This window comes from Podarcis vaucheri, assembly GCF_965113315.1.
Source record: "Podarcis vaucheri genome assembly, chromosome: 5".
In the NCBI taxonomy this organism is placed as follows: domain Eukaryota; kingdom Metazoa; phylum Chordata; class Lepidosauria; order Squamata; family Lacertidae; genus Podarcis; species Podarcis vaucheri.
The window spans coordinates 80,118,103-80,142,991 of NC_138763.1; the positions used below are offsets into that span (position 1 = coordinate 80,118,103).

A 24,889-nucleotide genomic window follows, 5' to 3' on the forward strand; every position below is an offset into this window, starting at 1 on the left:
TACTCTTATTGCTCTACTTCTCTCCCCCCCCCCCCCCCCGACTCTGCCTTTGTGGATTTGAACAACAAATGGAGGTGTTCATAAGTATAAAGGTACCCCTGCCCATACGGGCCAGTGTTGACAGACTCTAGGGTTGTGCGCCCATCTCACTCAAGAGGCCGGGGGCCAGCGCTGTCCGGAGACACTTCCGGGTCACGTGGCCAGCGTGACAAAGTTGCATCTGGCGAGCCAGCGCAGCACACGGAAACGCCGTTTACCTTCCCGCCAGTAAGCGGCCCCTATTTATCTACTTGCACCTGGGGGTGCTTTCGAACTGCTAGGTTGGCAGGCGCTGGGACCGAGCAACGGGAGCGCACCCCGCCGCGGGGATTCGAACCGCCGACCTTTCGATCGGCAAGCCCTAGACGCTGAGGCTTTTACCTACAGCGCCACCCATGTCCCTGTTCATAAGTATAGAACTTCATAAATGAGTGGTACTATTTTCTTTGGGAAATTATAAGATGTTGTCTTTAGGCACAGCCCTCTGACACTGGATGGTCTCCAAGATCATCATTTCAGTTTTCAGTTATAGGGTAGAGAACAAGATTCATAGCACGTTTCAGATGCCTGTCCTTTGACATTTTCAAGATTTTAACTACACTACAGTTAAACTGTTTAATTTAAATACAGCTTAAAAAACTAACAGTATAACTGCACCGTAACCTCTCCCCCCTGTAGCCCCCAATAAGCGCTCAACTGTGTGGTTGGGGGATTCTCAAGAGTAGGCTTCCTCAACTTTGGCCCTCCAGATGTTTTTTGGCCTACAACTCCCATGATCCCTAGCTAGCAGGACTGGTGGTCAGGGATGATGGGAATTGTAGTCTCAAAACATCTGGAAGGCCGAGGTTGAGGAAGCCTGCTCTAGAGCAAGGGAGTTGCAATCGATAAGCTCCCCAAACTGTATTTTATTGTGGTTAACTTATAATAGAATAACCAGATATATGTATTCCCCTCCCTATACAAGAGGCTGAGTCAAAAGAACAAAGGTATTGATTACATTTCCCCAAAGATTCTTCCAATATAGAGATCTTCTCTCTAAGCAGCAATGCAGTTGAGCTTCTTACGGATCCTTGTTCATCTGGAATGACAAGGGCTTGAAAACATGAGCATATAATTTTGTGGCAACCTTTTGAACAGGCTTTTCTTTTTAGAAATTAAACACTGTTCTTCTTAATATGTATTTTATTATTTAAAATGCCCAAATACCTGATATTCAAGTACATGAGATCTAGAAGGAATTAGAAATTCTTCACTTAATCATAGTTTCCCCTCTTGCTCATGTCTGGAATATCCGAATAGAGTGTTGCAGTCACTCTGGCTGTAAGTATTCAGCTTCTAAAGTGTCTTATAAATATATTACCACTTTAAAATACAAGGAAAGGCTACTGAAACAATACACTAGCATATTGTGTAGAAGCATATTTTGCCTGCTTGTTCAATCAAGGTACCTTACTGAGTCATTAAATCAAGATAATGTCATTAAATCAACTTGTCATGGATAACAGTATGCGACTGAATGTGATAATACTCTTAATTATCTTATCCTCAGGTTTAATGAAAAATTAAGCCATTAAACACAAGCACTGACAGGACACGTATTTTAAATACGCTTAATTAGTATATTGATTGTTAAACCCCATATTGATATTTTTTTATTGTTTATGTAGAGAATTATGCATAAAAACTGGTTTAATATGCTGGCTGTTTCCGTAATAAATATTGACTTGACTTGACTTAGTACTGATAGCACTTTTCCTGTTTCCTCTTTAGACCTGCACTGATGACTGTAGAGGATGGGAAATGTGATGTGTCCGTTCAAGTGGCATCAGAACTAATGGAGAAAATGTTCCTCAATATTCCAGCAGAGTGGCTGAACAAGGCTATAGGTAATACACTATGAATTGCAGTGGTACCTCGTGTTAGATATGCTTCAGGTTACATGGCTTCAGGTTACAGACTCCGCTAACCCAGAAATAGTACCTCGGGTTAAGAACTTTGCTTCAGGATGAGAACAGAAATCGTGCTCCGGCGGCAGCAGGAGGCCCCATTAGCTAAAGTGGTGCTTCAGGTTAAGAACAGTTTCAGGTTAAGAACGGACCTCCGGAACGAATTAAGTACTTAACCTGAGGTACCACTGTATTTGTGTAACTGAATAAAAAAAGCAGACAAAACCTAGTGGTCAAATGTTTGCGGCTATTCAACTTCTACTTATGTGAAGTGGGAGTTCTCCCTAATGCCAGTCCTTTAAAAAAAAATCCTCATTAAACTTAAAGTGGGAGAGGTTTATTCAGGTGTTTCTCTGACAGAGACATACCAACTGTTCTGGGAACTTTGTTCCACCCTGGGGGCAGAGGCCTGGTTTGCATCCTCCATTAAACCGTAGTTTGCTGCTCCTGGCTCTGCCATGTGTGGGGGAAAACAAACCAGCTGGCTTGTTGCAACATGCAAACATAGGTATCATGGATAGGTAAGTTGAGGGTTATGTGGTCTGGGAGGGTAAACTGGGCCAATGGGAATGTTACTCCGTTTTCTAAATATATTGCAGCCTGACAATCTTAGAGCCCTTATCTTGTGCTTTATCCCCGTCTCAGGCCTCTTTCCTTTGCTTTTCACAATATCTTGGCAGGCAGATATTGGCTCTAGCATGAGAAAAAATGGTATAAAACAACATTTGCCTTTTGCCCCTTTGCACCCCTGCTATCTTGTTTTACTTTGGCTTGCTTTTATAACAAAAGCACACAAACCAGCTTTGGCCTTGAGGTGTGGTCACAAATGAGGAAGGAGTAAAGCACTCACAAGCACCAAACCATAGTCCAAGCAATGGTTTGATGCTGTGTGTTAACCAGGCTGTAGATGACTTCGCTAAGTGAATTATTAACTACTGTTTTGCATCTTCTGAATGCCATTGAACAGTATATCACCCTTTCTACTTTAGAAAACCACAGGAGAGAGGGGTGGTGCTTCTGTGAGTATTCTGCAGACATCCACTGCGCCCCCTTGTACAGTCATGGGGTTTCCTCAGTATTAACCAAGAATCCAGTGTCAGTGACAGGCTTCACTCTTTTCTGAACACTTATATTTTTAAATTTTAGATAGTTGTGAATGGATTACCCTGCTTTACTGAAAGTCACAAAATGCTTCATATTGTTCTAAAGGAAAGATTATTGGGGAGCCCTGTTAGGGCCTATTTTCCTGTTCTTGTATGAGGAGGCTTGTCCAGGGAGAATAGCTTATCTTGAGTGTAAACTGGAAAGGAGTCGTGTGATAATAATGTTTGAACCATTCATTGTTTCTTGCAGTGCCTTCTTTAGAGACCACATACGGCATGATAGTAGCAGATCTGTGTCATTCGCTGCTCACAGACACACAAGCATCCTATATTTTGGAAATCAGGAGCCATTTTGTACTGGATGAAAATAGCTACCCTTTGGAGAAGACTTTCAATTTGCTGGATTTTCATCTTGATCTCTGAATATATATACTGAAATGAAATATTTATTTTTAATGATTTATAAAATATCCCAGGTTTTGTATTTTTATAGATACCCTTTGTATTATTTATGAGCAGCAATTATTTCTGTGCAAGATCCTTCTGGTAATTATTATGAAACTAGCTTTTGTGACTAATATTGCTCTTGCCATTATTTTTCTTCTAGAAGCAAGATTAATTATTGGGGTATTTTGAAAACATCCAGTCAACATTTTAAATGTCTTACCTAAGAAACTACTTTTCCCTACTCCACCCTTCCATATGAACCCCAATTTTCTTACCATTTTTTACCATTGTACAGTGATATTTATAATAAAATTCACTTTTGAAAGTAGATGTGTACTTCAGAGTCTGATCTTTCTTTATTCCTCTGAAGAGCCTTTCATGGACTTGCAGATTGTGACTTCAGCTATTTTTTAACAAATTGAATAAAACTGTTGACTAACACTTCTGCATTCATACCAGAAATCTCTCATTTCCTGGATTGAAATTAAATGTCACTACAGAATTGCAGACGTGTTCCAGAGCAAACACTTGTTTCTATAGTGACATTCAGAGAAAGAAAGAAAACAATTTAAATTATATTTCATTTAATAGAAATCTAATGAACACATGCCGCTACCACCACCACAAAAGCTGATCTGTTTATTAGGCTTGTTCTTTGTGGGGCAGGGGGATCAGTGTCTAAACTACAGCCTTAAATTGCTTTAACAATCATTTCCTCTCCCCAGTGAGCCTTAAATTGCTTTTACAATCATTTCCTCTCCCCAGTGTATCCTTGAACCTCTAGTTGTTGTGAACTTTGGATGGTTTGTAGTGGCCCACCAACATTTCAGTCACATGAGAACAAATGCCCACAACTGAAGCAACAAGAAGTCAGCATGGGCTAAGGTAGAGACTTTTTCTCACACACTGAATGGCTCTGTCTCATGACTCCCTTGAGTGTGTGTTGTAACTTGAGGAAAAATGCAGAGCGAGATTCTGAGAAGCTTTATCACCACAATCAGAAGCAATTACTTGGCTGCCGTTAACCACTTGGCGTGCAATTTTTGCCATCTGAGTGGCTTCCCTGAATATACAAGGACTTTCCTTTAAACAGATAGGTGGCCGTGTTGGTCTGCCATAGTCAAAATAAAAAAATTCCTTCCAGTAGCACCTTAAAGACCAACTAAGTTAGTTCTTGGTATGAGCTTTCGTGTGCATGCACACTTCTTCAGAAGCTTCTCACTAAACAGCCTAGCATCTTATGAGAAGCAGACTACAGTTACCAGAATAACACATTGGTTCAAATTGTTTTTAATCACATAAAATGTATTTTTATATATAACAAGAGATAGACACAGGAAAGGGACAAGGGAAATGCATTGTTTCTAAAGCTTCACAGCACTTGTTTTAACATAATGCAAAACGTTACAGACTAATAACCAAAGCATAACTGACCCCAAGACATGACCGGTGCTTCATTTCAAGCAAAAACCAAGTAACTGCTCTCAGCTTGCTCTGTCGGTAAGAACAGCACATAAATAAACTTGAGAATGTAAGAGCTCTGTTGAATCTGGTGAATGACCCATCTAGTCCAGCATTCTGTTCTCACAATGGCCAACCCAGATGCCCAAAAGTAGGACTTGAGCACAACACCCCACTTTCCACCTGTGATTCCCAGGAACTGGTATTCAGAGGAATTTTGCTGCCAACGGTAGAGGTCACATTCGTATATGGAGTCTGTAATTAAAAAAAAATATATATTATTCATTTTCTCTCCTCTTTAATTGTTTTTGTTAGTTCACTGTTTTAATCAACAATATGTATATATGTGATGTGTTTCCCCCCAAAACCAAGTGAAAAAATAAATTGTCTGGCCGCAATGTGCACACATCCCAAGTATGACTTTGGCAGATACAACTCAGAATTACAATGGAAACCAAGATTGAAGTCTGGTGCTTTCATGCTTCACATTAATTAACACTGCATCCTGCTTCAAAGGGAAGCCTGTTTCATTTCCTCATTTTCTTTTTTTCCTTCACTGAAGAATAATTTAATGATTAGAAAATATCACGAGCTGAACTCTCGAGTGAGTTACTGAAATTAAATTACCTTTTCTGATTTTTTAAAAAGTGGCTTGCGCACGACTTTAGGAGAACATAACAAATGGTCACAGCTTGAATTTTTTCCCCCTGACCTAAACAGAAAGACTAGACTCAAACAGGAACTTTGGATAATGCTTCCATCCCCCCCCCCCCTTTTCACCATTTTGCATTAGCACAACACATGCACACAGCCTGGTGATTTAGGAAGCCCGCACTAGTATAATCCATTATCCATTCTGCCTGTGACTGATGAAACAATGCTTTAGTCAACCTGAAGCAGAATCCATCTTCTCAGAGAACAGCACAGAAGCTTTGTCCACCTGCCTCAGACCAGTGAGATAATGGAAATGGCTCTAATAAATGAGGCCAGAGATTCCAAAGCCAGAACGCTGCAGATGTGGTGCCTCCAACTAGCTTTCATAACATGCCTTCTGTGCTCAATTATATCCTTAATGCACTTACGGTACCTCCTAATACATTTGATTAATTGATATTGCTAAGGAAACTCTTAATGGCACAGTGCTTCCTAACCAAGGGTTTAAAATACAGGGATCAAGCCAGCAGAATCTTACGTTCTTGCCCTATTTTGCCTTGGTCAGATCTGGAGTACTGTGTCCATTTCTGGACACCAAAAGTTAAGGATATTGACAAGCTGGAATGTGTACAGAGGAGGGGGACCAAGATGATAAAGGGTCTGGAAACCAAGCCTTATGAGGAACGGATGAGGGAATTGGGTATGTTTAGCTTGGTAAAGGGGAGACTGAGAGGAGATAGGATAGCCATCTTCAAACATTTAAAGGGCTGTCACATAGGATGCAACTTGTTTTCTCCTGCTCCAGAGGCTAGGATCTGAACCGATGGATTCAATTTACAAGGAAGGAAATTCTGACTAAGCATCAGGAAGAGTTTTCGGACAGTAACAGCTGTTCGACAGTAGCACAGACTTCCACAAGAGGTGGTGGACTCTCCTTCCTTGGAGGTTTTTAAGCAGAGGTTGGATAGTCATCTGTCATGAAGAATCTAGTTGAGATTCCTGCAGTGCAGGGGGTTGGACTAGATGACCCTCAGGGTCGCTTCCAACTCTGCAATTCTATGAAATTTCAGTGGTCTATGGTATATGTGGCCAACACTCTCGCGCTGATTTGGGAGCTCTCCTAATTTTAAGGATCAAATTCCACTTTGCAACTGAGCAGATCTGAGGTGAAATCTGGCGCTTTTAGCAACGTTGTCAACTGTCTTGATAACTAGGTCACCCAACATCTGTGATGGGCATAAGCTGAGGATACATCTGAAGAACCTGTTCCGGAGACAGCACAGCAGAAAGCTCTTTGCTACAGGTATCCCTTGCAAGAATGCTTACCACCTTTCAGGTGCTAAGAGACAGAGTGTGCCACCTCTTCACCAACTCCTTGGGCTTACTGATCATTTCATTCCAGTGCTCCAGTTCCTTGCCCCTGGTGTACATGAAAGGCCCAACAACCACACGGCCCAGTGAAGTTTCTAAAACAGGAAGGAGAAAGAAGAAAAGTCATCAGATTCGTTGCTATGCAAGAAGAGTATGCAGGTAACCAGATGGCAGTAGTGGAAAACAGCTCCTTACCTTCTCCCTCTGAATCCTGGAGCACAGACAGGCTCAGGCTTGCTGTATCCAGCTCCTCCTGGTTCACCTTGAAGCTGAAAGTCTCATTGTACAATGGATCCGAGGATGCAGGAACAACCGTGGTCTTTTTGCTTTTGATGAATTGATTATGCTTCATTAGTGACACTTTGACACATACACCTGGAATGAGGGGATGAGGCTGTAAACCACTCAATATAGGTTGGAAGCATTCAGAGGAGCACAAATCCACAACCCACAACCCCTTCTCCAAGTGTTGCACCTTAAGGAATTACAGTTTGGAATGCAACCTCCATTATCTCAGTGGATGTCAGGCGGCAGAGGAGCCAACCCCGACAGCAGGTTGCCAGGAACGGATAAAACAAGGAAAAGTTCTTACCAACTGCTTTTTATTCAATATTCACAGAGAGAAGCTTGGAAATGCAGCCTCGTGGAATAATGGCGTTGCCCCGAGTGAGTCTCCACCCCTTCCCTCTCTCCATGCGTCATCATTACGGGTGCTGAAAAGTGCCCTCTGCCTTTGAGCTCTCTGCTCTCCTGCTTTCAGTGCTTGCTGGGTTCTGGGAGAGGGGGCAGGTCTGGAATGCTTTCTAAAGACACTATGTCCATCAGCTGGTGCTTCTTGTTCCTTCTTTCCCATTATTTCCCAGCTTTTCCCCTCATCTGCCTCTGAGCTGTGACTTCACTCAAACCCTTGTTGTAATTCTGAACTGTCTTCATCTTCTCTGGAAGGGTCAGGCTGGGGAGGCGGTCTCCACCATTCCTCCTCTGCCCAGTCCCTGACAGTGGACTGTGTTGATATCACAAATATTCAGTCTTGGGTTTCCAAAACTTGGGTCTCCAGCTGTTTTTGGACTACAACTCCCATCACCCCTAGCCAGCAGGGCCAGTGGTCAGGGATGATGGGAACTGTAGTCCAAAAACAGCTGGAGACCCAAGTAATGTGCTGTAAATAGGGTTAATTTCTCAGAACCCAATTAAGCCTTGTGTTTCTTACCGACAGCATGTCTTTCATTCTGGAGCTTCAAGCCCTTAGCTCTCAGGACTACCACCGTGAGACGGCCCAGATAGTCATTGTAGCTGAGAGAAAACTGGAGGTCACCATGTTCAGAAGGCAGCTTTGAGGTGGAGAAGAATATTGGTCAGCTGTATTGGAAAAACTGCACTTTATCAAGAATTTAATATTAAGAAGCAAATCTTTTCCTTACTCCACTAAGTTTAAGAGCAGGGTTATTATCCCACACCATAGATATTGACACCATATATTGTCTTTGTGAACTGTAGCTTACTGCTCACAGGATTCAATTCCCAGAACCCTTAACACACTCCACTTCCCAGGATTCTTTGGGGGAAGCCATGTATGTTGTGGATGTGAGCAGTGATATGCAACAGTGCCCAATAGATATTAGAGATACCTTAGGAAAAGGCGAAGAGGTTTTCCATCCATGCCCGCTCATTTACAAATGCAGAAGGAATATGTAGTGCTTGTCATTGGCACCAGGAGTTTGGTTCCCTTCCTCACCTTGCTTTCCCTGTCAAGGGGCAGGTTTATGCACAGACTGAGCACGTGCAGAAAGGAAAAGTCTGATGTGCTCCCAGTAGGAAAGGGCATTAAGGATACTAGTTGATCTGGAACAGGTGTGGGGGGAACCTTTGGCCTTCCAGATGTTGCTGAACTATTTCAACCACCTCTAGCCACGGACCATGCTTGCTAAGACTAATGGGAATTGGAGTTGAGCAACATCTGGAGAGCCAAAAGTTGCCCACAGTCTGGGGTTCTAGCCCCCACAGCCCCTGAGGACTCAACACTGAGGACTCATAACATCAGGTAGTGCAAATGGAGTCGCACCAGATCTGTATCAGCTTTGGATGAGCATCTGAATATTGCTCCAGAAAACTGACTGTGCAAACAGTTCCCAATCCAGGAAGGAAATCTGTGCAGATCTCTTTCCCTTAAATGGTGTGTTTTTATTTCCCTCTGCTCCAAAACTGTACAATGTACATTTATTCTAGCCTTTTCTCCCACTCTCTACTGCCATTTCAAATTTATTAAGGAACAATCTCTCCACTCATAATAGAGCTGTTCAACCTCAAAAGCACAAGAAAAAATATTTCTACCAGGATCTCTGGCTTCCTGAAAGCTTATTCTCAGGTTATTGCTTTCATTTATGAGGAGGGAGCTGCTCTCACTTTAATTCTGACTGATTAAATCTGCAGCACAGAAAGGGCTTAGTTACCATGTGAATTCATGTGAGGGCTGGTTATCTAGGGGTGAGCCAGGAAACAGTTCCATCCTGTTGACTTCGATGGAACTGAACCTTGGGTGGAACCATAAAACGCTTATCATTTCTTGGCCAGATCATGCCAAATGACAATTGCAATATCTGCATTTTGAACTGTACCCTTAAGATACACAAATCAGGCTATACAAGAATCACAAGGTGGCAATCTTCCTTACATGGGAGAAAGTACCACTGAACTCAGTGGGAAGTACATATGTGTAGGATTACCCTGTGTTTTTACATTTTCTTAGCTCATCCCATCTGACAGTTTAGTGTGTGCTGAGTTTTCTAGAACACCCCTATCTACACTCAAGGTAGGATAATGATTTAAGCTTCAATGAATCACCTACCTCAAGGGTATCGGCTTCCAGATCTCTCCAGACGATCACTTTGCCATCACCGCTAAAGGATTCATTTTTCAAAGGGAATATTACTTGGCCTAAGAGAGTGTGTTTCTTCTGTTTGTCAACATGGTAGACACAAAACTTCAGTGTCCTTTGGTATAAGGCGCTACTGGAAATCTGGATAGTAGCAAACAGAACATTGTAAATGAGGTTAAACGGTCTCATTTCCCCCAGTAAATACTCTCCCAGTTGACCACTGCGAGAGAAGTGTGTGTGTACAGTAATGTGTAGTTTGGATCTCAGTTATCAGGTATATGGGAGGCAAGAATCTACAACATCACATCAAAACAGGAGCAGTGCAAGCTATTTTGTTGCCTGAGGCAAAGGACAAGATGGTGCAGTCCCCATTCTGTGAAAATCTGACAAGACTGGTAGCTGCATTTTACTTCAGCACTGGTTGAAGGAACAAAGTCCTCCACCACACTGTAGGGCAGAAAGCTAGCTTGGGGGTTGTAGGACAGACAACATAACACACAGTTCTAGCCATGCTCTGCCCCTCAGAATTTGCCACCTGAGGCAGTTGCCACACTTTGCCTCATGGGAGGGCCGGGCCAGCATCAATGTAATATTCCACTGACATGAAAGCTTACTTGGAAAACAAAATTCTCATCAAACTGGGGGTTGAGATTTTTGCGCTTGGTCTTAGACTGCAGATAGCGCCTCTCATCGGGCAACAGGTAGATTTTCACCAAAGGGTTGCAGGAGCTAGAAGGAGACTGCAACTTCCTGGCTTTGATCAAGGAGACGAGGAGCCTTTCCGATTCCTGTTCGTATTCCACTGAGAACCAAAGCCGACCAATGTTACCCTCTGGGAAGTCTGTTTCGCTCTTGTCTTCGGGAAATCTGTACAGCTCTGGGTTGATGGCTCCGACAAGGTACGCGCCAGCTTCACAGAGAGGAAGAAACAACCCAGATCCTTTGAGTTAAGAATATCAGATCTACAAAATGGAATGTTCCTGTACAAACCTGTACACCTCTGCAAACTGTGAAACTACAGTGAATGTATTTTTATATTATTATTATTATTATTAATTACATGAGTAAGACTATGTGTTGACCTTTTGGCACAAGAGTTTAGATTCAAACTGTAACAACACTAGGTTCATCAGGGGGAAACTTGATGCCTTTTATGCATGATTCCTTCCACCAACAGTATACAACCTCCACAACCTGCATCGGTCTCACAACAGACCCCATCTGTAGTTCAGACAAATTCCAATTCTGCTTCCAGATTTCTAACACTCTGTAGTCCAGTTTACTCATTCAGTTTACTCATTCAAATAATATCAACCTACCTAAGGAATGGAAAGAAGATCGAGGCCCAGAGTCAGGGGTGACATAGAGGTCACTATCCTCCTGAATTTGTTCTCCATTTATCATATCAATCCAAGCTTGCCTGTGAAATTTTGGTGGGACGATGAAGGGGACGCTTTTCGTCCTGCAGAAAAGACAACTACCAGAGTCAGTCATATCAAGCTAGCAAAAAAGGTGTAAAATAAACCCATTGTTCGATTTAAACGTGCGCTTAAATTCCTCCGCTGAAATCGGTAGACGATCTTGGTTTCAGATGGAACGTGACCATTGTTTTTCTAGACATTTTCTACAGCTGCATTATCATTTATACACATGAACACATCTAGCGGAAATGGAAAGAATACGGTAAACAAATTAAATGCTTTTTAGATAAAAAAATAGTTCCTTGGTTTTAAGGAACTAATTTTTTTTATTAAAAAGAAAAACAGTTAAAAGACAATAAGTAGTGCAACCCTTTTACCCTAAATCAGAATAATTTTTAAAGGGAGTGGGAGATGATCAGGTTTCCCCCCACATAAACAATACATTTCATTTAGAATTTGAACTCTCTCTGTCTATCTATCATCTATCTATCTATCATCTTAGATCTTCAAGTGTTACCGTAGTTCTTGTGCAGCAAAAACATCACCCTCATAAAAAAGAGAATACTTGGAGAAAGTCTGATGTGTGCAGAAGTATCAAAAGTGTTGTTTTTTTGGGGGGGGACGAAAGGGGAAAAAAGACCCCACCCAACCCTGCGAAGAGCCTGATGAAGAATGAGCATGCTCAGGACAGGATGCTAACTGACTGTTGGAAGGAAGAATGGAAAACTTAGGGGAGGGGGGAATGGAATGGAGGCATCCCACACTGCAACAATCCACCTATTGTTACCCGAGTGATGCTGGAGCCAGAGGTGGGACTAATGTCCTGATCCAGAGGCCCAAAGGAGGTCTTGTGTGAGTGAGGTGCAGGGATACCAAAGAAGGATGTCATAAAGGATGTCAACTCATAGCAGCCTTTATGAGCAACTCATAACAGCATTTACTTACATTTGAGATGCCTCATAAACTCTCATGGCAGTTTAGTTTCAAACAAAATATGTCTTTACATATCCCTATCTAGTCTTAATTCTATATAAAACATTTTGGTTAGTTTCTTGTTAATTTTGTGTTCACATTTTAAAAAAGATGTTTCTTGTATTAGTTTGTTTTTCTACTAGCAATAGTAGGAAACACATCCACGTGTTCTGTCAGTGTAGTATTTCCCCCCACCCCAAGTAGAGGAATTAGTCATTTATTAAATTACTCTCTGTCATCTTATATGGGCAAATGTGAAACACTGAGATACAACTTAGCACATTAAAAAGTGTATGTTGCTGTTTTATTGAAACTAGGATTGTCATGCCAAGAGCAGTGGAATAATGTGCGTGTGTGTGCGCTATTGTGTGTTTTATTGGGTTGTTGTTACTCTTATTTTGATTCTGTATTTTGTGGTTTTACATTTTGATTTATTCTGTGAACTGCCCTGAGACCTGCGGGTATAGGGTGGTATATAAAATAAACAAAACAAAACATGTTCAATTCCAGTTCTTTATTAGAAGAAGGAGTGCACTTACAGCACAGACTCAGGATAGGCACCAAAGCTGCAAGAGGTGGTAATGACTTGCCCAAGAAAGCATCTATGCATCATTACCTTGCACAACAATAGCCTATGTCAATTTGGCAAGAACCTCCCATTAGTTCACCTGCTGATGAAGGCATAGGTGGCAGGTATCCAAATCTCACGACTAGCTCCCGTCCCTAGGCCAATCACCAAGCTTCCCAAATCCACAGATAAGCAGGGCATCAAAGCAAGCCAAAGCACATATCAAAGCAAGTGAATAAATATATGTAAGCTCATTCTTTCAGCAACTATCAATTACGGTAGTTTCAGGGTTATCTTGACAGCCAAGATGGCGTTTGCAGGCCTTCCGGAACATTTTCATCATCATCATCATCATCATCATCACCATCATCATTTTATTTGTATGCCGCCTTTCCACAGTGTAAACAACGCTCAAGGCGGCTTACAGCATGACAAGATTTACATAATTACTAACTTAACAAAAGTCATAAACAATAAAGCACATAAAAAGGTACACATTTTCACCATTTGGTTCTACACAACCAGTGGGAAAGATCATTGGTTCATGGAATCTATAAACAGTGGATCACTGAAATGGGTTAGCCACTGACAATCTGGGTCTCTTGTCGCATGTTCTGCCCCACGGTTTAGAATTTGATAACTGACAGCAGACGTAAAAATAAAGTACAGTAGTACCTCTGGTTACGAACGCTTCTGGTTACGAACACTTCAGGTTACGAGCTCCGCTAACCTGGAAGCAGCTGCTCCTGGTTGTGAACTTTGCCCCAGGATGCGGACTGAAATCACGCGCCAGAGGCGCATGCGCAGCAGGAAGCCCCATTAGCGAAAGCGTGCCTCAGGATAAGAACGGTTTCAGCTTAAGAACGGACCTCTGGAACAAATTAAGTTTGTAACCAGAGGTACCACTGTAAAATAAAATACACTATTTACCTTGCAACATTTGGCTCCTGCAGACGAACTGGTGTCTGGACTGGGGAAGCGGGATTAGTAAGTTCTTCATAAGAAGCCTTGAAGTACACATTCTTCCAAAAGAGGTATACTGCTATCCCAAGAAGGAGCAATAGAAGGATGCCTCCGACCACACCTCCAGCAACAGCAGCTACTTGTTCTGATTGAGCAAGAAACACACACACACCAACACTTCAGTGAGCAAAAGATTTAAGATGTTCATTTTACAATGGAAGCTTACATTTAGAACATGGAACTTCCAGACTGTCACTATTTTCAGGTGGGATTCATTCACAAGCCAGGAGATTCAGGCTGCATAATTAAAGTTGGTTAATGTTTCTTGTGCAGTGAAAGTACCAAATTATGGTTTAATGTGAATGAACAGCAGGCTGGTGCATGGCAGTAGAGTCACAGGAACTGAGTCGCTCTCTTGTATGCAAGGCCCCAACCCCAGCTACAACAGTGCAGTAGCAGAATCAGTTCACCTTCCACGCATAGTACTAATGTCCCGTAAGGCACAGTCTGCCACACTAAAGGCTCAGTCCCTCGTGAAAGCCAGCTGGACCTCAGGGGCATGGTGATCAAGGAGGACCATAAGAGAACTTTGTAATGTATACTTCCACCCAGAGATGCCAAAATGGAGCGTAGATTAATGTACAATAATAAGATACTGTTTAGGCCTCTCAATGGCTCAATTTCAAGTTTTACATAATATTTTTTTAGCCACTTGCAAAAGAAGACACAAATTCACGTAAGATTTGCATACACTTTGTGCCACGTGCAAATGTGTGCTCTGTCTTCTTTCCCAGGTGGAGGGGGGGGCCCAGACATAAATCAGAGTCCACACACCAGTAATAAGGTGTCTGGTAGACAGAATGAGCAGTGGAATAATTCCTCTGCCTGTACCATTAGCTAAAATATCTGTGACAGTATAGCATAATACAGCCTGCTCTGTGTGCGCTTGAAGAGGTTCAGAACTTGACATTTACGCAAGTGTGACGTGACCAATTCTTTGCCCACAGCTTAATCATATCCTTAAACATATCTGACCCACCCATGTGGCTCAAGGCCAAGCTGCACTTTCATTCACGGTGGTGCAATTCCGGAGTAAATTTGCAGAGTCCAAACAGAGGCGCTTAGGATTTATGCCACTGGCAATGGAAGCAGCATTTGGCTCACTGGTTTTTAAGAGCAGGTTTGCCCTATCTGATCCAAGAATGAGGCGATACAAATCAGGAAATAAATCAGGAAGGCAGCTAGCACTAAAATATGATGTGGGAACTTCTGTGCAGAGGAAAATGGGCATGACTTCTTTTTAAAACCCGCATGTTGTTGAGAAACAGTGCATTGTTTTGTTATTCACTGCGTATTTCCCCAAGCAAAGCGACGTTCTAAGAGCATTGCTGCGTTTTCCTTCTGAATGGGAATTCTGAAGTATTTGACAACATTTGTTTATTTGCAAATATGTGCACTGGGCATAGAGGAGCAGACAGGCAGCAGCAGCCTTCAGCAGAACATCAGTTTCCGGATGTCATGGGACTACATTTCCCATCTGCCCCAGAAATCACCACCAATGGTCAGGGATGATGGGAGTTGCAGTCCAGCAACATCTGGAGGGCATCATAGCTCATCTGCTTTGCATGGAGGTCTTAGGTTCAATCCCTGGCACATTCAAGGGGGCTGGAAACATGCCCTGTCTAAAACCCTGGAGAGCCTCTGTCAGGCAGTATGGACAGTTCTGAGTTCAAGGAACCAATGGACTAACTTGGTATAGCTTCTCATGTCCCTGTGAGAGTCCATTGCTATACCCCCAAGGAGAGTAAAAATATGCACGAGCTGGTATATAGTGTTTAGGATGTTGGACTTTGGTTGGGGGTCACACTCCAAATCAACCATCAATTTCACTGGCTGAGCTTGGCCCGCTCACCGTCTAAGCCGATCGTTTTTCTCTGGGCCACGCTTTCAGAATAAAGATTTGCTCACGCCACACCAAACTTTTTATTGAATAGAAATACATTGCAAAACAAAAAGACACAACTTCTAGCAGTGCTTGATTCATAACATAGAACACAACTGCTTTATAATACAATCATGGGACATTTGGAAAGTATGAAACAATGCAGCTACCTAAGAACCTGACTCTTTCCTAAAATGTAATATTGATTGTCCTGGAATCTTCCTGCCACACTTGCCATTCTCTCCTGCCACACCTTTTGAGAACCACTGGTCTAAGCCTGCCTAACAAAGGGACTGTGTGCCTTGCCTTGCCTTGCCTTCGCCTTGCCTTCGCCTTGCCTTCCCTTCCCTTCCTTTCCCTTCCCTAAACCACTGATCACAAATCCTCCCAAACCAACTACAAAAGTCAGAAGTGTGCATACTGATTGACTGAACAACCAAAGCCAATGCTTCCAGTCTTGTAATAACACTCATATCTGGTTTCAAATCATATCTGGGTTTTCAGGCCCCTGGCATGTCCTGTTTAAATGTTTGGATTTTTAAAAATGTGCTTTATTTGGTGCCAATTTCTCCTCCAGCATTGTTCCAGCTAAGGGAGGGGAAGTAACTTTGTACCTGTCACAAAGCAAGCAAGCAAGCAAGCAAGCAAGCAATCAATCAATCAATCAATCAGAAGTCTTCATAGATGGGGGAGCATAGGCAAATCTGTCTACAACTGTCTTATACTGTCCATGGGAAGAATGTGTTCCTCCTAAATCTCAGAGGAAGGCTGAATCCCTGACCAAGGCTCATGCCTCAAGCAATGCTCACCTGCACGACCATTCTGTCAAAAACCACTTTTCAACTCCAAACTGCCACTTTATCCTTTCACATCCTGCTGAATTCTAGCTTCAATGCCACCATGCATGGGAGATGTTTCCTGCCGGATAGCAGTTTTCAACCATAATGAGCTATTAAGAACAATGGGCTGTTTTCCAGATATTGAGAAAACATCATTAAGCACCAGCAAGCAATTCGCTTAAATAAAATATGATCACTTAATAGCTGTTCGTAACATCTCGCTTCGTGATCCAGGATGCTAGCTGTTCGAAAAGTCTTAATGGTTAATGTTGGGCACCAAATGGCAGGGCATGTCAAAGGGACTTCTTCCGTTCCTGCCGCTCTCCTCTTCCTCTATACAAATGGACACAATAATTGGGAATGCTCAACTCAACAGCTTTTATCAGGCATTAGGTGTTAAAGCACACTTTAAATACCCCAGTCCATGCCAGGGAACCCACTCAAAAGTTCTCCTGCAAACAGTAAGTGCAGTTCTTTCTTCACTTGTTCAGGCATGGCCATCCCTTTCCTAGCAGCTCTGACTCAGCCGCTTTCTCAGGGAGGCATGAAGAAGGTGGAGGTTCCCTTCCTGGACCGTCCCATGCTTGCAGGTAAGCAAACGTTTAGGTAAAGGGGTTGAGATCTGCTTCCCTGTTTGTCCTTACCCACTTCATGAGCTCAGGATGCCTCTTTCCATCACACAAAGGCTTGAGGTCACTAGGCATCCAGAGTCCTCTCTGGCTTGATAGGAGCTCCAACTTGCCCCTCTGTTGCCATCTCTTTTCCCTTCATCAAGAGATCGTTTTATCAAAGGCTTTTATCAAAGGATGCAAGACATTTTAATGCCAATTTGTGCAGCCCATTATAAGTGATTTCGCGTATGCACCCAGGGGCCCGGAACGGAACCCCCATGTAAATGGGGAGTCACCTATACTAGTAGTGTAAAGGTCTATTTGAGGTGAGTTCTGGCACCTTTTCTTCTAGAAAATAAAAAGCACTGGCAACACATGGTGCAAGGGGGAGAAACAGGTAGCACTGAAATCTACAACAGCTGCACAGGCTTTATTTGTTCTACGTTATCAAAGGGGTGTTTTAGTCCACCCTTCAGGCATGCTCCCAGGACAGTGTACCTAAAAGCAATGCAAGAATTCAAATACAGATGCAACATCCTGATAGACAAAAATGACAGCAAAGGTTCTGGGATTCTCTCCTTCTAACCCAAGGGGAGATGACCTGTCAGTGGCGTAGCGTGGGTTCTCAGCACCCGGGGCAAGGCAAGTAATTTGCGCCCCCTAACCTGTGGATTTTAGCACTTGAGTCTCTTCCGCGCCCCCCCCCCAATGTTGCGCCCGGTGCAGCCGGCACCCCTGGCACCCCCCACGCTACGCCACTGTGACCTGTGGCTCTCCAGAAGGCATTACACCACAGTTTCTATCACCCCTGCCCATTGGCCATGATGACTGAGGCTGATGGGGACTGGAGTCCAACAAATATCTACAAAGCTAACCCTGTTCTAATCTAAGGTTTCTTGAAATAGGATGCTCCAGACCCTAGGCAGGTGAAGCGGGAGGGTTCGGAATGTATCTGTCGAGGCTGCTCTGAAATACTGTGGCTGTAACAGCTGGGTTACAAAATTCCAAAGCACAAAGTCCAGTGGTCCATTGCCTCTATCTCCAGTAGGTGTAGAGAAGCAGGAATTTCAGCAGGTGCAGCTTGTCATGGGTTTGTTTTTTTGCGGGGGGGGGGGAGCTGCTTCTGGTTAGTTTCCTGCTTCTGCATACCTCTCCGTGATACAGGAGCCCTCACCTCCCTTGCAAGTTGCGCCTGGCCACAGAGACGAAAAGCGCATGGCGTGCAACTTTTAGTATTCGTTATTGCGACGGTTTTCTGCCAAAGAGCTCTCAAAGCATCTGACAACCGAGAAGTGCCTACTTTAATAAAACAATATCGTACCATATTAAAGCGGATCGGCTTAATCGTTGCACAGGGAGATTAAACCTGGCTGCTGGCATTCCACCAGGGAGACATTGGCACCTCCAAGAGGTTGTCTTGGCTGAAATTCCAGGCGTTTCCTAAGCACAGGCGAATGCAGATCTCCCCTGCTCCCCCTGCAACACCTCTTTCAACAGCATTGCCCAAGCCAGTGACACTTTCAAAGACAGGAGCTTCATGACGCCAAATGAAGGAACTTGGGGTCCCTTACAGCTCCACAGTTCTATGAAAGTTGCACTGCACTCTCCTCTTCCTTCACCCCCTTCTCCAATCGCAAAATTGCCCCAGTTGTGCACCACAGCTCCACGTGCTGCTACGTACCAGACATGGGTCCTAGGAATACAGAAGCGATACTCTCTCTCTCTCTCTCTCACTGATGTTCCAGCTGTGCAGCCCAGAGCTTCATCATTCCCATCTACCCAACGGAGTTTTCAACTCTCGGATTCCTTTCTTCCTAGCAGCTGTTCTTCTCTCCCTCTTCTCCGGGGAGGTTGCATCTGGGCTGGGGCTGGCAGTAGCAGCAAATAAAAAAATAAATAAAAGCCCAAGCAAACCCCCAACGTCTCTCCTTCCCTGACAGCCTCAGGTGCCAGCTGATAACTTTTTCCCACATGGATCTGGATCACCTGAGGCTAGAGGGAAGGAGGCAGCAAGGACTGGCTGCCTTGCGCTGCACAGCTCCTTACCGCTCCTCCTAGTCTCCCTGTGGATGTTGAATAAATAAACAGCTCCTCCTCCTGGTCACCAAGTTGCTCCTTGAGATTTCAAAGGCTGCTGAGACCTGGCAAGTCTAAGGAATCCAAGAGAGGGACAATGTAAGTGGACTCTGCCAGCAGCCACCCCTTCCTTCCTGGAAAGCGCAGGGTTGGCGTCCTCAGAGCATCCTGACAAAAAACATTGGCACGGAGGGGCCAGCTGCCAGAAGCGTAACTTGCCTTGCCTTGTATTTTGAAACAAAGCCTCTGAGGCCTTTTTGGGATATGCTGTTTGGTTTTTCTCAAGTAAGTGGAAAAATAAGAGATTTCTTTGATGGTTTGACGTAACCTTGATCCAATTAAAGGCTAAGCGGAATGGAAGCAGGATTTCCTCCCATGCCTTTTCTCCATAGTAAAGGACCCCTGGACAGTTAAGTCCTGTCAAAGACAACTATGGGGTGGCGGTGCTCATCTCGCTTTCAGGCCGAGGGAGCCAGCGTTTATCCGCAGACAGCTTTCTGGGTCATGTAGCCAGCAACAGGACACCGTGATGGAAACCAGAGCGCATGGAAATACTGTTTACCTTCCCACTGCAGCGGTTCCTAATTATCTACTTGCACTTTTTGGCGTGTTTCGAACTGCTAGGTCAGCAGGAGCTGGGACAGAGGAATGGGAGCTCACCCCATCGCGGGGATTCAAACCACTGACCTTCTGATCTCTCCACTGCCTTCTACATGCAGAAGCCAATCACATCCACTGATAAAAGGACAGCATTTTCCACTGCACCATAGCAGCTATGTTCTACCTCCACTGTTGTGTGCCTTTGAATGCCAGTTCCTGGGAACTGAAATTGGAGAGAGAGCTCTGTTGCAATCAAGTCCTGTCTGCAGCCTTCTTGTTAGTTACTATAAGAACAGGATACTGGACTAGGCTTGATCCACCTGGACTTTCCTAAGGGCAGCAGGTCATATACGCCACACCAGGGGCTATGTTGCTCCCCTCCAATATTTTTTTGTTTGGGGGGCAGGCCCTCCAAATGTTTCAAACAATCAAGGGATAGTGGAGGCCAAGTGTGGAGCTGAGCGTGGCTTGGCTTCCATGGCCGGCTCCGGCTGCTGTTAACCCTATAAATCGGCAGCTGGTGGCGCTTGGGCCAAACTGTGCTCTCCACTGCCAACCTTTGAGGCAAAAGAGATGTGTGGCCAATGAGAAGCACCTGCTCCAAAAGGAGTTGGGCGGAAATTGTCGCCTTGGCCTGCCGCTGCCCCCACTCCCTTTGCAAAGCGGCCCTCCAGTAAAACGGCTTGTCGACTAGGGCCACGGAAGAGCAATTCCTCTGAGTCTTTTACATCAGGCATCCACAGAGGAAAATCCGGCGTTCGGAGAGCCTCGTAAAGTTTTAAAGCTTGACAGTTTTCTCCTTACAGTGGCATTTGTACAGAAGACGTACCAACAGCACCACCTCGTGTCCTTCTGAAATACTTCACCCACCCAAAAAATGAGGGTTAAAACAAGCAAACAAACAAATGCTGAGCAGGCAGTTTTTCCTACGCCAGATCCTAACAAAGAGCCAGCTAGGAATCTGCATCAGGATATTGCTACTGTCAATAAAACTATTATTTAAGAAAAGGCATTCTTGAAACACTGGGCTGAACAATTGTTTTGTGAGCTTCTTCCAGGCCCAGTCTGTGCCTGCTTTTCTTCTGGGACCCTTCCCTGCCTATACCCTTGATGGTTGCCTCAGTTGCCTCCTCTGCTTGCATATATGTTCCTGTTCTTCCAAAATGGCTGTGAGCTTGGAGAATCTGTGACGGGAGCAAGAACAGAGACTCCCTGGTTAAAAAGGAAGGAGGCAGCAAGGGAAACAGAGAGAGAGAGTTGGTGGTGGGGAGTTGATATTTTAAATGTTGCTAGACTACAATTTATTATTGCATTTATGGTCCGCCTTTTTATTCCAGGAGCTCAAGGTGAGGTAGGTGTAGGGAGAGTGACTGAGAGAGAACAGAAGAGAAAGACTGGCCCAAAGTCATCCAGTAAGCTTTGTGACTGAACAGGGATTTGAACTCTGGTCTCCCTGGCCCCTAGTACAACCCTCTAACCACCACACCAAACTGGCTCTTCGGTGCCATGTCAACCCTGACCACTGGCCAGCTGGAGAGTGCTTGGTGCTGTACGAACGTGGAAAATGTCCTCGTCAGGTTGCATGGTGAGAGGAGAGTGCAGTCACAGTAAACTACAAAGGGCCACTGACATAAATCATCCATCTTAAACAATAATAAGGTATTTATTAAGGAAATTGCCTTGTTTCCAGAAATACCTTTAAAAAGAAATACAAATAAACCTAAAGCTGTCAAATAATAGACAAATTCTGAGTTCCTTTAGTAGGTGGAATCTAGGTCATGACGGTTTATAATAGCCCAATTGAATTTTAGTCCATATGTGTCCAGTTTCCTTTTCATCAGAGATAAGATGAGATGTCCTCTCCTTAACACAATAACTTTCATTTTTATTCTTCTTCCACCCATGCCAAAGAATTTCAGTTCTCAGCTGAGGGACGTTGCTTACAAAAGGAGAACAGAGACATGTTTTAAAAAATAATAATCATGTATTAATCTCTGTTATGATTGTAAGCGGAGGTTATATAAAAGTGATAGATTAAAGCAAGATTTGCTTGCATAAATGCAGTTAACTGCGCTTCAATCGGCTACAGAGGCAACCCTGCAGATTATCACAGGCCAGGGTCAGCTTACAGTCCCAGATCACACTGTAATGTGAAGAAACATTCTTACCTCTAAATGACTGACCAGCAAATGTATGGTCAAGATGAGGCACACTGGCAGTTGTGGCATAATACCATCCTGGAACTGGTATTATTGGGGATACAGGCAGGTTATGCTTCTAAATATTTAGCACCAACCTGTGCCCTGTTGAAGATGCTTTACCCAGAGAGGTCATTTCTGTTGTGCAGAGGAAAGCTTAAACACATTGCAGGATTCCCAAAAGATAGACCAGAGGCAATTGTATTTCATCTGGCAGAGCTTTACTGCCACTGAAGGCAAATTAGCATAACGGTCACAAATCCAATACATTCAGGATTGCTACTGTCCATAAGAAATCCAGTTGCATCAGACTTATCTTAAACTTAACAAGAACTTATAATAAGACTAAACCTTAACACTATAGCATACAGAACACCACACCAGAACAAAGAGTTAGAAAGAGTAAGTGCGAAACCCAGGGTCCTCCTGGTCTGACTATTATAGTCAGCATGACCTTGACACAAAGTATAACAGAACCAATTTAAACCAGCTGTACTCAGCTTCCCAGAAGGAATAACCCAAACAAGAACCTTCTGCTTGCTTCTTTCACATAGAAAGAAACCTTCCAGAACCCTCTTGAACTAAGCAGAACAGGAAAGATCTCTACACACCAGATCAATACTTTCTGTACTAAGAAATGCAAACTGACAATTTCGTCTCTGTCTAACCCTTGGAACTTTCTCCAGGCCATTACTCCTCTCCCCAGGCCACTGATAGGAAAGGCACAGAAGGGCATATTCAACTCCAGGGACCTGAGGTTTCTCACCCCTGCTGCATAGAGAGGTGTGGTTAACTGAAGTGATGTATATTGAATAAAACCCCAATCAGCCACAAAACTCACTGGAAAATATTGTTGTCAGCCATTCTCTCTTGGACTGACCTACCTCCCAGTGTTGTTGTGGGATTAAGATGGGCAACATGTTCATTCCTCCACTCTTCAAAGACAGGCAGGACTTTTAAATACCGTAAATAAATAAAGACACACATTAAGTTTTTAAGTGAACATATTTTTTAAAAGAACTAATCTTAATTGCTCATCGAGAAAATATAATGTACAAACACATCCCATTGAAATCAATGGGACTTAAGGTTTCAGTTAAAGAAATCGATTCTGAAATTAAAAATTCCCGAAATGTAGGGATCTACAATAGCCCTCAAATGTTGCTTCAGGCACTTCGTTGCACAAATTTTGCACCTGCACGAGAGAGAAAAGGCAATTTACTTGTGGTAAGATTCTGCAAAAATTAAAGGTGAGTATTATGGTACCTATTATTATGATTAAATATAAAGGTATAATAAAGCAAATAAATGCTGAACTTAAATTGGTTCCTATGAAAAACAGGCATGTACACAGATCTACATCAATATCGTAACAGGAGTAAAGCTGAAATTAACCTGTTCCTCTGTGCCATGGTCCCAGTGGAAATTCCTCTCCAGAAGCTACTGTTTGCGCTGATTATTTTTCCTCCCTTCTGGAGGAAATAGCAGTTTCCAGGGGGCCATAACGTGTGTGTGTTCATAGAATCATAGAGTTGGAAGAGACCACAAGGGCCATCGAGTCCAACCCCCTGCCAAGCAGGAAACACCATCAGAGCACTCCTGACATATGGTTGTCAAGCCTCTGCTTAAAGACCTCCAAAGTAGGAGACTCCACCACACTCCTTGGCAGCAAATTCCACTGTCAAACAGCTCTTACTGTCAGGAAGTTCTTCCTAATGTTTAGGTGGAATTTTCTTTCTTGTAGTTTGGATCCATTGCTCCGTGTCCGCTTCTCTGGAGCAGCAGAAAACAACCTTTCTCCCTCCTCTATGTGACATCCTTTTATATATTTGAACATGGCTATCATATCACCCCTTAACCTCCTCTTCTCCAGGCTAAACATGCCCAGCTCCCTTAGCCATTCCTCATAAGGCATCGTTTCCAGGCCTTTGACCATTTCGGTTGCCCTCCTCTGGACACGTTTGTCAGTTTGTCAGTGTCCTTCTTGAACTGTGGTGCCCAGAACTGGACACAGTACTCCAGGTGAGGTCTGACCAGAGCAGAATACAGCGGCACTATTACTTCCCTTGATCTAGATGCTATACTCCTATTGATGCAGCCCAGAATTGCATTGGCTTTTTTAGCTGCCGCGTCACACTGTTGGCTCATGTCAAGTTTGTGGTCAACCAAGACTCCTAGATCCTTTTCACATGTACTGCTCTCAAGCCAGGTGTCACCCATCTTGTATTTTTGCCTCTCATTTTTTTTGCCCAAGTGCAATACTTTACATTTCTCCCTGTTAAAATTCATCTTGTTTGTTTTGGCCCAGTTCTCTAATCTGTCAAGGTCGTTTTGAAGTATGATCCTGTCCTCTGGGGTGTTAGCCACCCCTCCCAGTTTGGTGTCATCTGCAAATTTGATTAGGATGCCCTTGAGTCCATCATCCAAGTCATTGATAAAGATGTTGAATAAGACCGGGCCCTTGAGTCCATCATCCAAGTCATTGATAAAGATGTTGAATAAGACCGGGCCCAAGACAGAACCCTGTGGCACCCCACTAGTCACTCTTCTCCAGGATGAAGAGGAACCATTGACGAGCACCCTTTGGGTTCGGTCAGTCAGCCAGTTACAAATCCACTGAGTGGTAGAATAGTCAAGACCGCATTTTATCAGCTTCTTTACAAGAATATCATGGGGCACCTTGTCAAATGCCTTGCTGAAATCAAGGTAGGCTACATCCACTGCGTTCCCTTCATCTACCAGGCTTGTAATTCTGTCAAAAAACGAGATCAGGTTAGTCTGACATGACTTATTTTTCAGAAAT

The 24,889-nt window shown here is 43.6% G+C and overlaps 2 protein-coding genes across 10 annotated transcripts in view; one reads left to right on the forward strand and one right to left on the reverse strand.

Moving 5' to 3' along the window:
• SHLD2 (shieldin complex subunit 2) overlaps positions 1-3,863 on the forward strand; it is a 28,884-nt gene extending 25,021 nt beyond the window's left edge. For all 5 annotated transcript variants that reach the window (XM_082222373.1, XM_082222371.1, XM_082222370.1 and 2 more), the window contains 2 exons: positions 1,810-1,925; positions 3,339-3,863. In XM_082222373.1, coding sequence (XP_082078499.1) covers positions 1,810-1,925; positions 3,339-3,511 — 289 coding nt within the window. In that variant the 3' untranslated portion in view covers positions 3,512-3,863. The remainder of the gene's footprint in view (positions 1-1,809; positions 1,926-3,338) is intronic.
• A 946-nt stretch (positions 3,864-4,809) lies between these two features.
• Positions 4,810-19,280, reverse strand: LOC309532902 (synaptotagmin-15-like). Of its 5 annotated transcripts, none has more exons than XM_082223686.1 (10): positions 19,259-19,280; positions 18,894-19,080; positions 13,788-13,965; positions 11,216-11,358; positions 10,511-10,806; positions 9,867-10,037; positions 8,232-8,352; positions 7,217-7,396; positions 6,977-7,116; positions 4,810-5,251 (listed from the first exon to the last, which is right to left on the reverse strand). In XM_082223686.1, exons 2-9 carry the CDS (start codon positions 18,898-18,900, stop codon positions 6,983-6,985), a joined length of 1,230 nt encoding a protein of 409 aa, XP_082079812.1. In that variant the 5' UTR covers positions 18,901-19,080; positions 19,259-19,280; the 3' UTR covers positions 4,810-5,251; positions 6,977-6,982. The 5 variants fall into 5 exon arrangements, with proteins under 5 accessions (XP_082079812.1, XP_082079810.1, XP_082079811.1 ...); XM_082223684.1 differs by lacking the exons at positions 18,894-19,080; positions 19,259-19,280 and adding exons at positions 16,799-16,934; positions 17,246-17,310; XM_082223685.1 differs by lacking the exon at positions 19,259-19,280 and having other exon boundaries at positions 18,894-19,252.
• Positions 19,281-24,889: the final 5,609 nt, after the last annotated feature.

Excerpts from the sequence above, each read along its gene's own strand:
- LOC309532902 (XM_082223684.1), bottom strand. The coding sequence starts at position 17,305 with ATGCCTAGTGACCTCAAGCCTTTGTGTGATGGAAAGAGGCATCCTGAG. Across the intron at positions 13,966-16,798 it reads ATGTTACGAACAGCTATTAA|AACAAGTAGCTGCTGTTGCT; the intron begins GTGATCATATTT and ends TTGCTCAATCAG. Across the intron at positions 7,397-8,231 it reads GAATGAAAGACATGCTGTCG|GTGTATGTGTCAAAGTGTCA; the intron begins GTAAGAAACACA and ends CCCTCATTCCAG.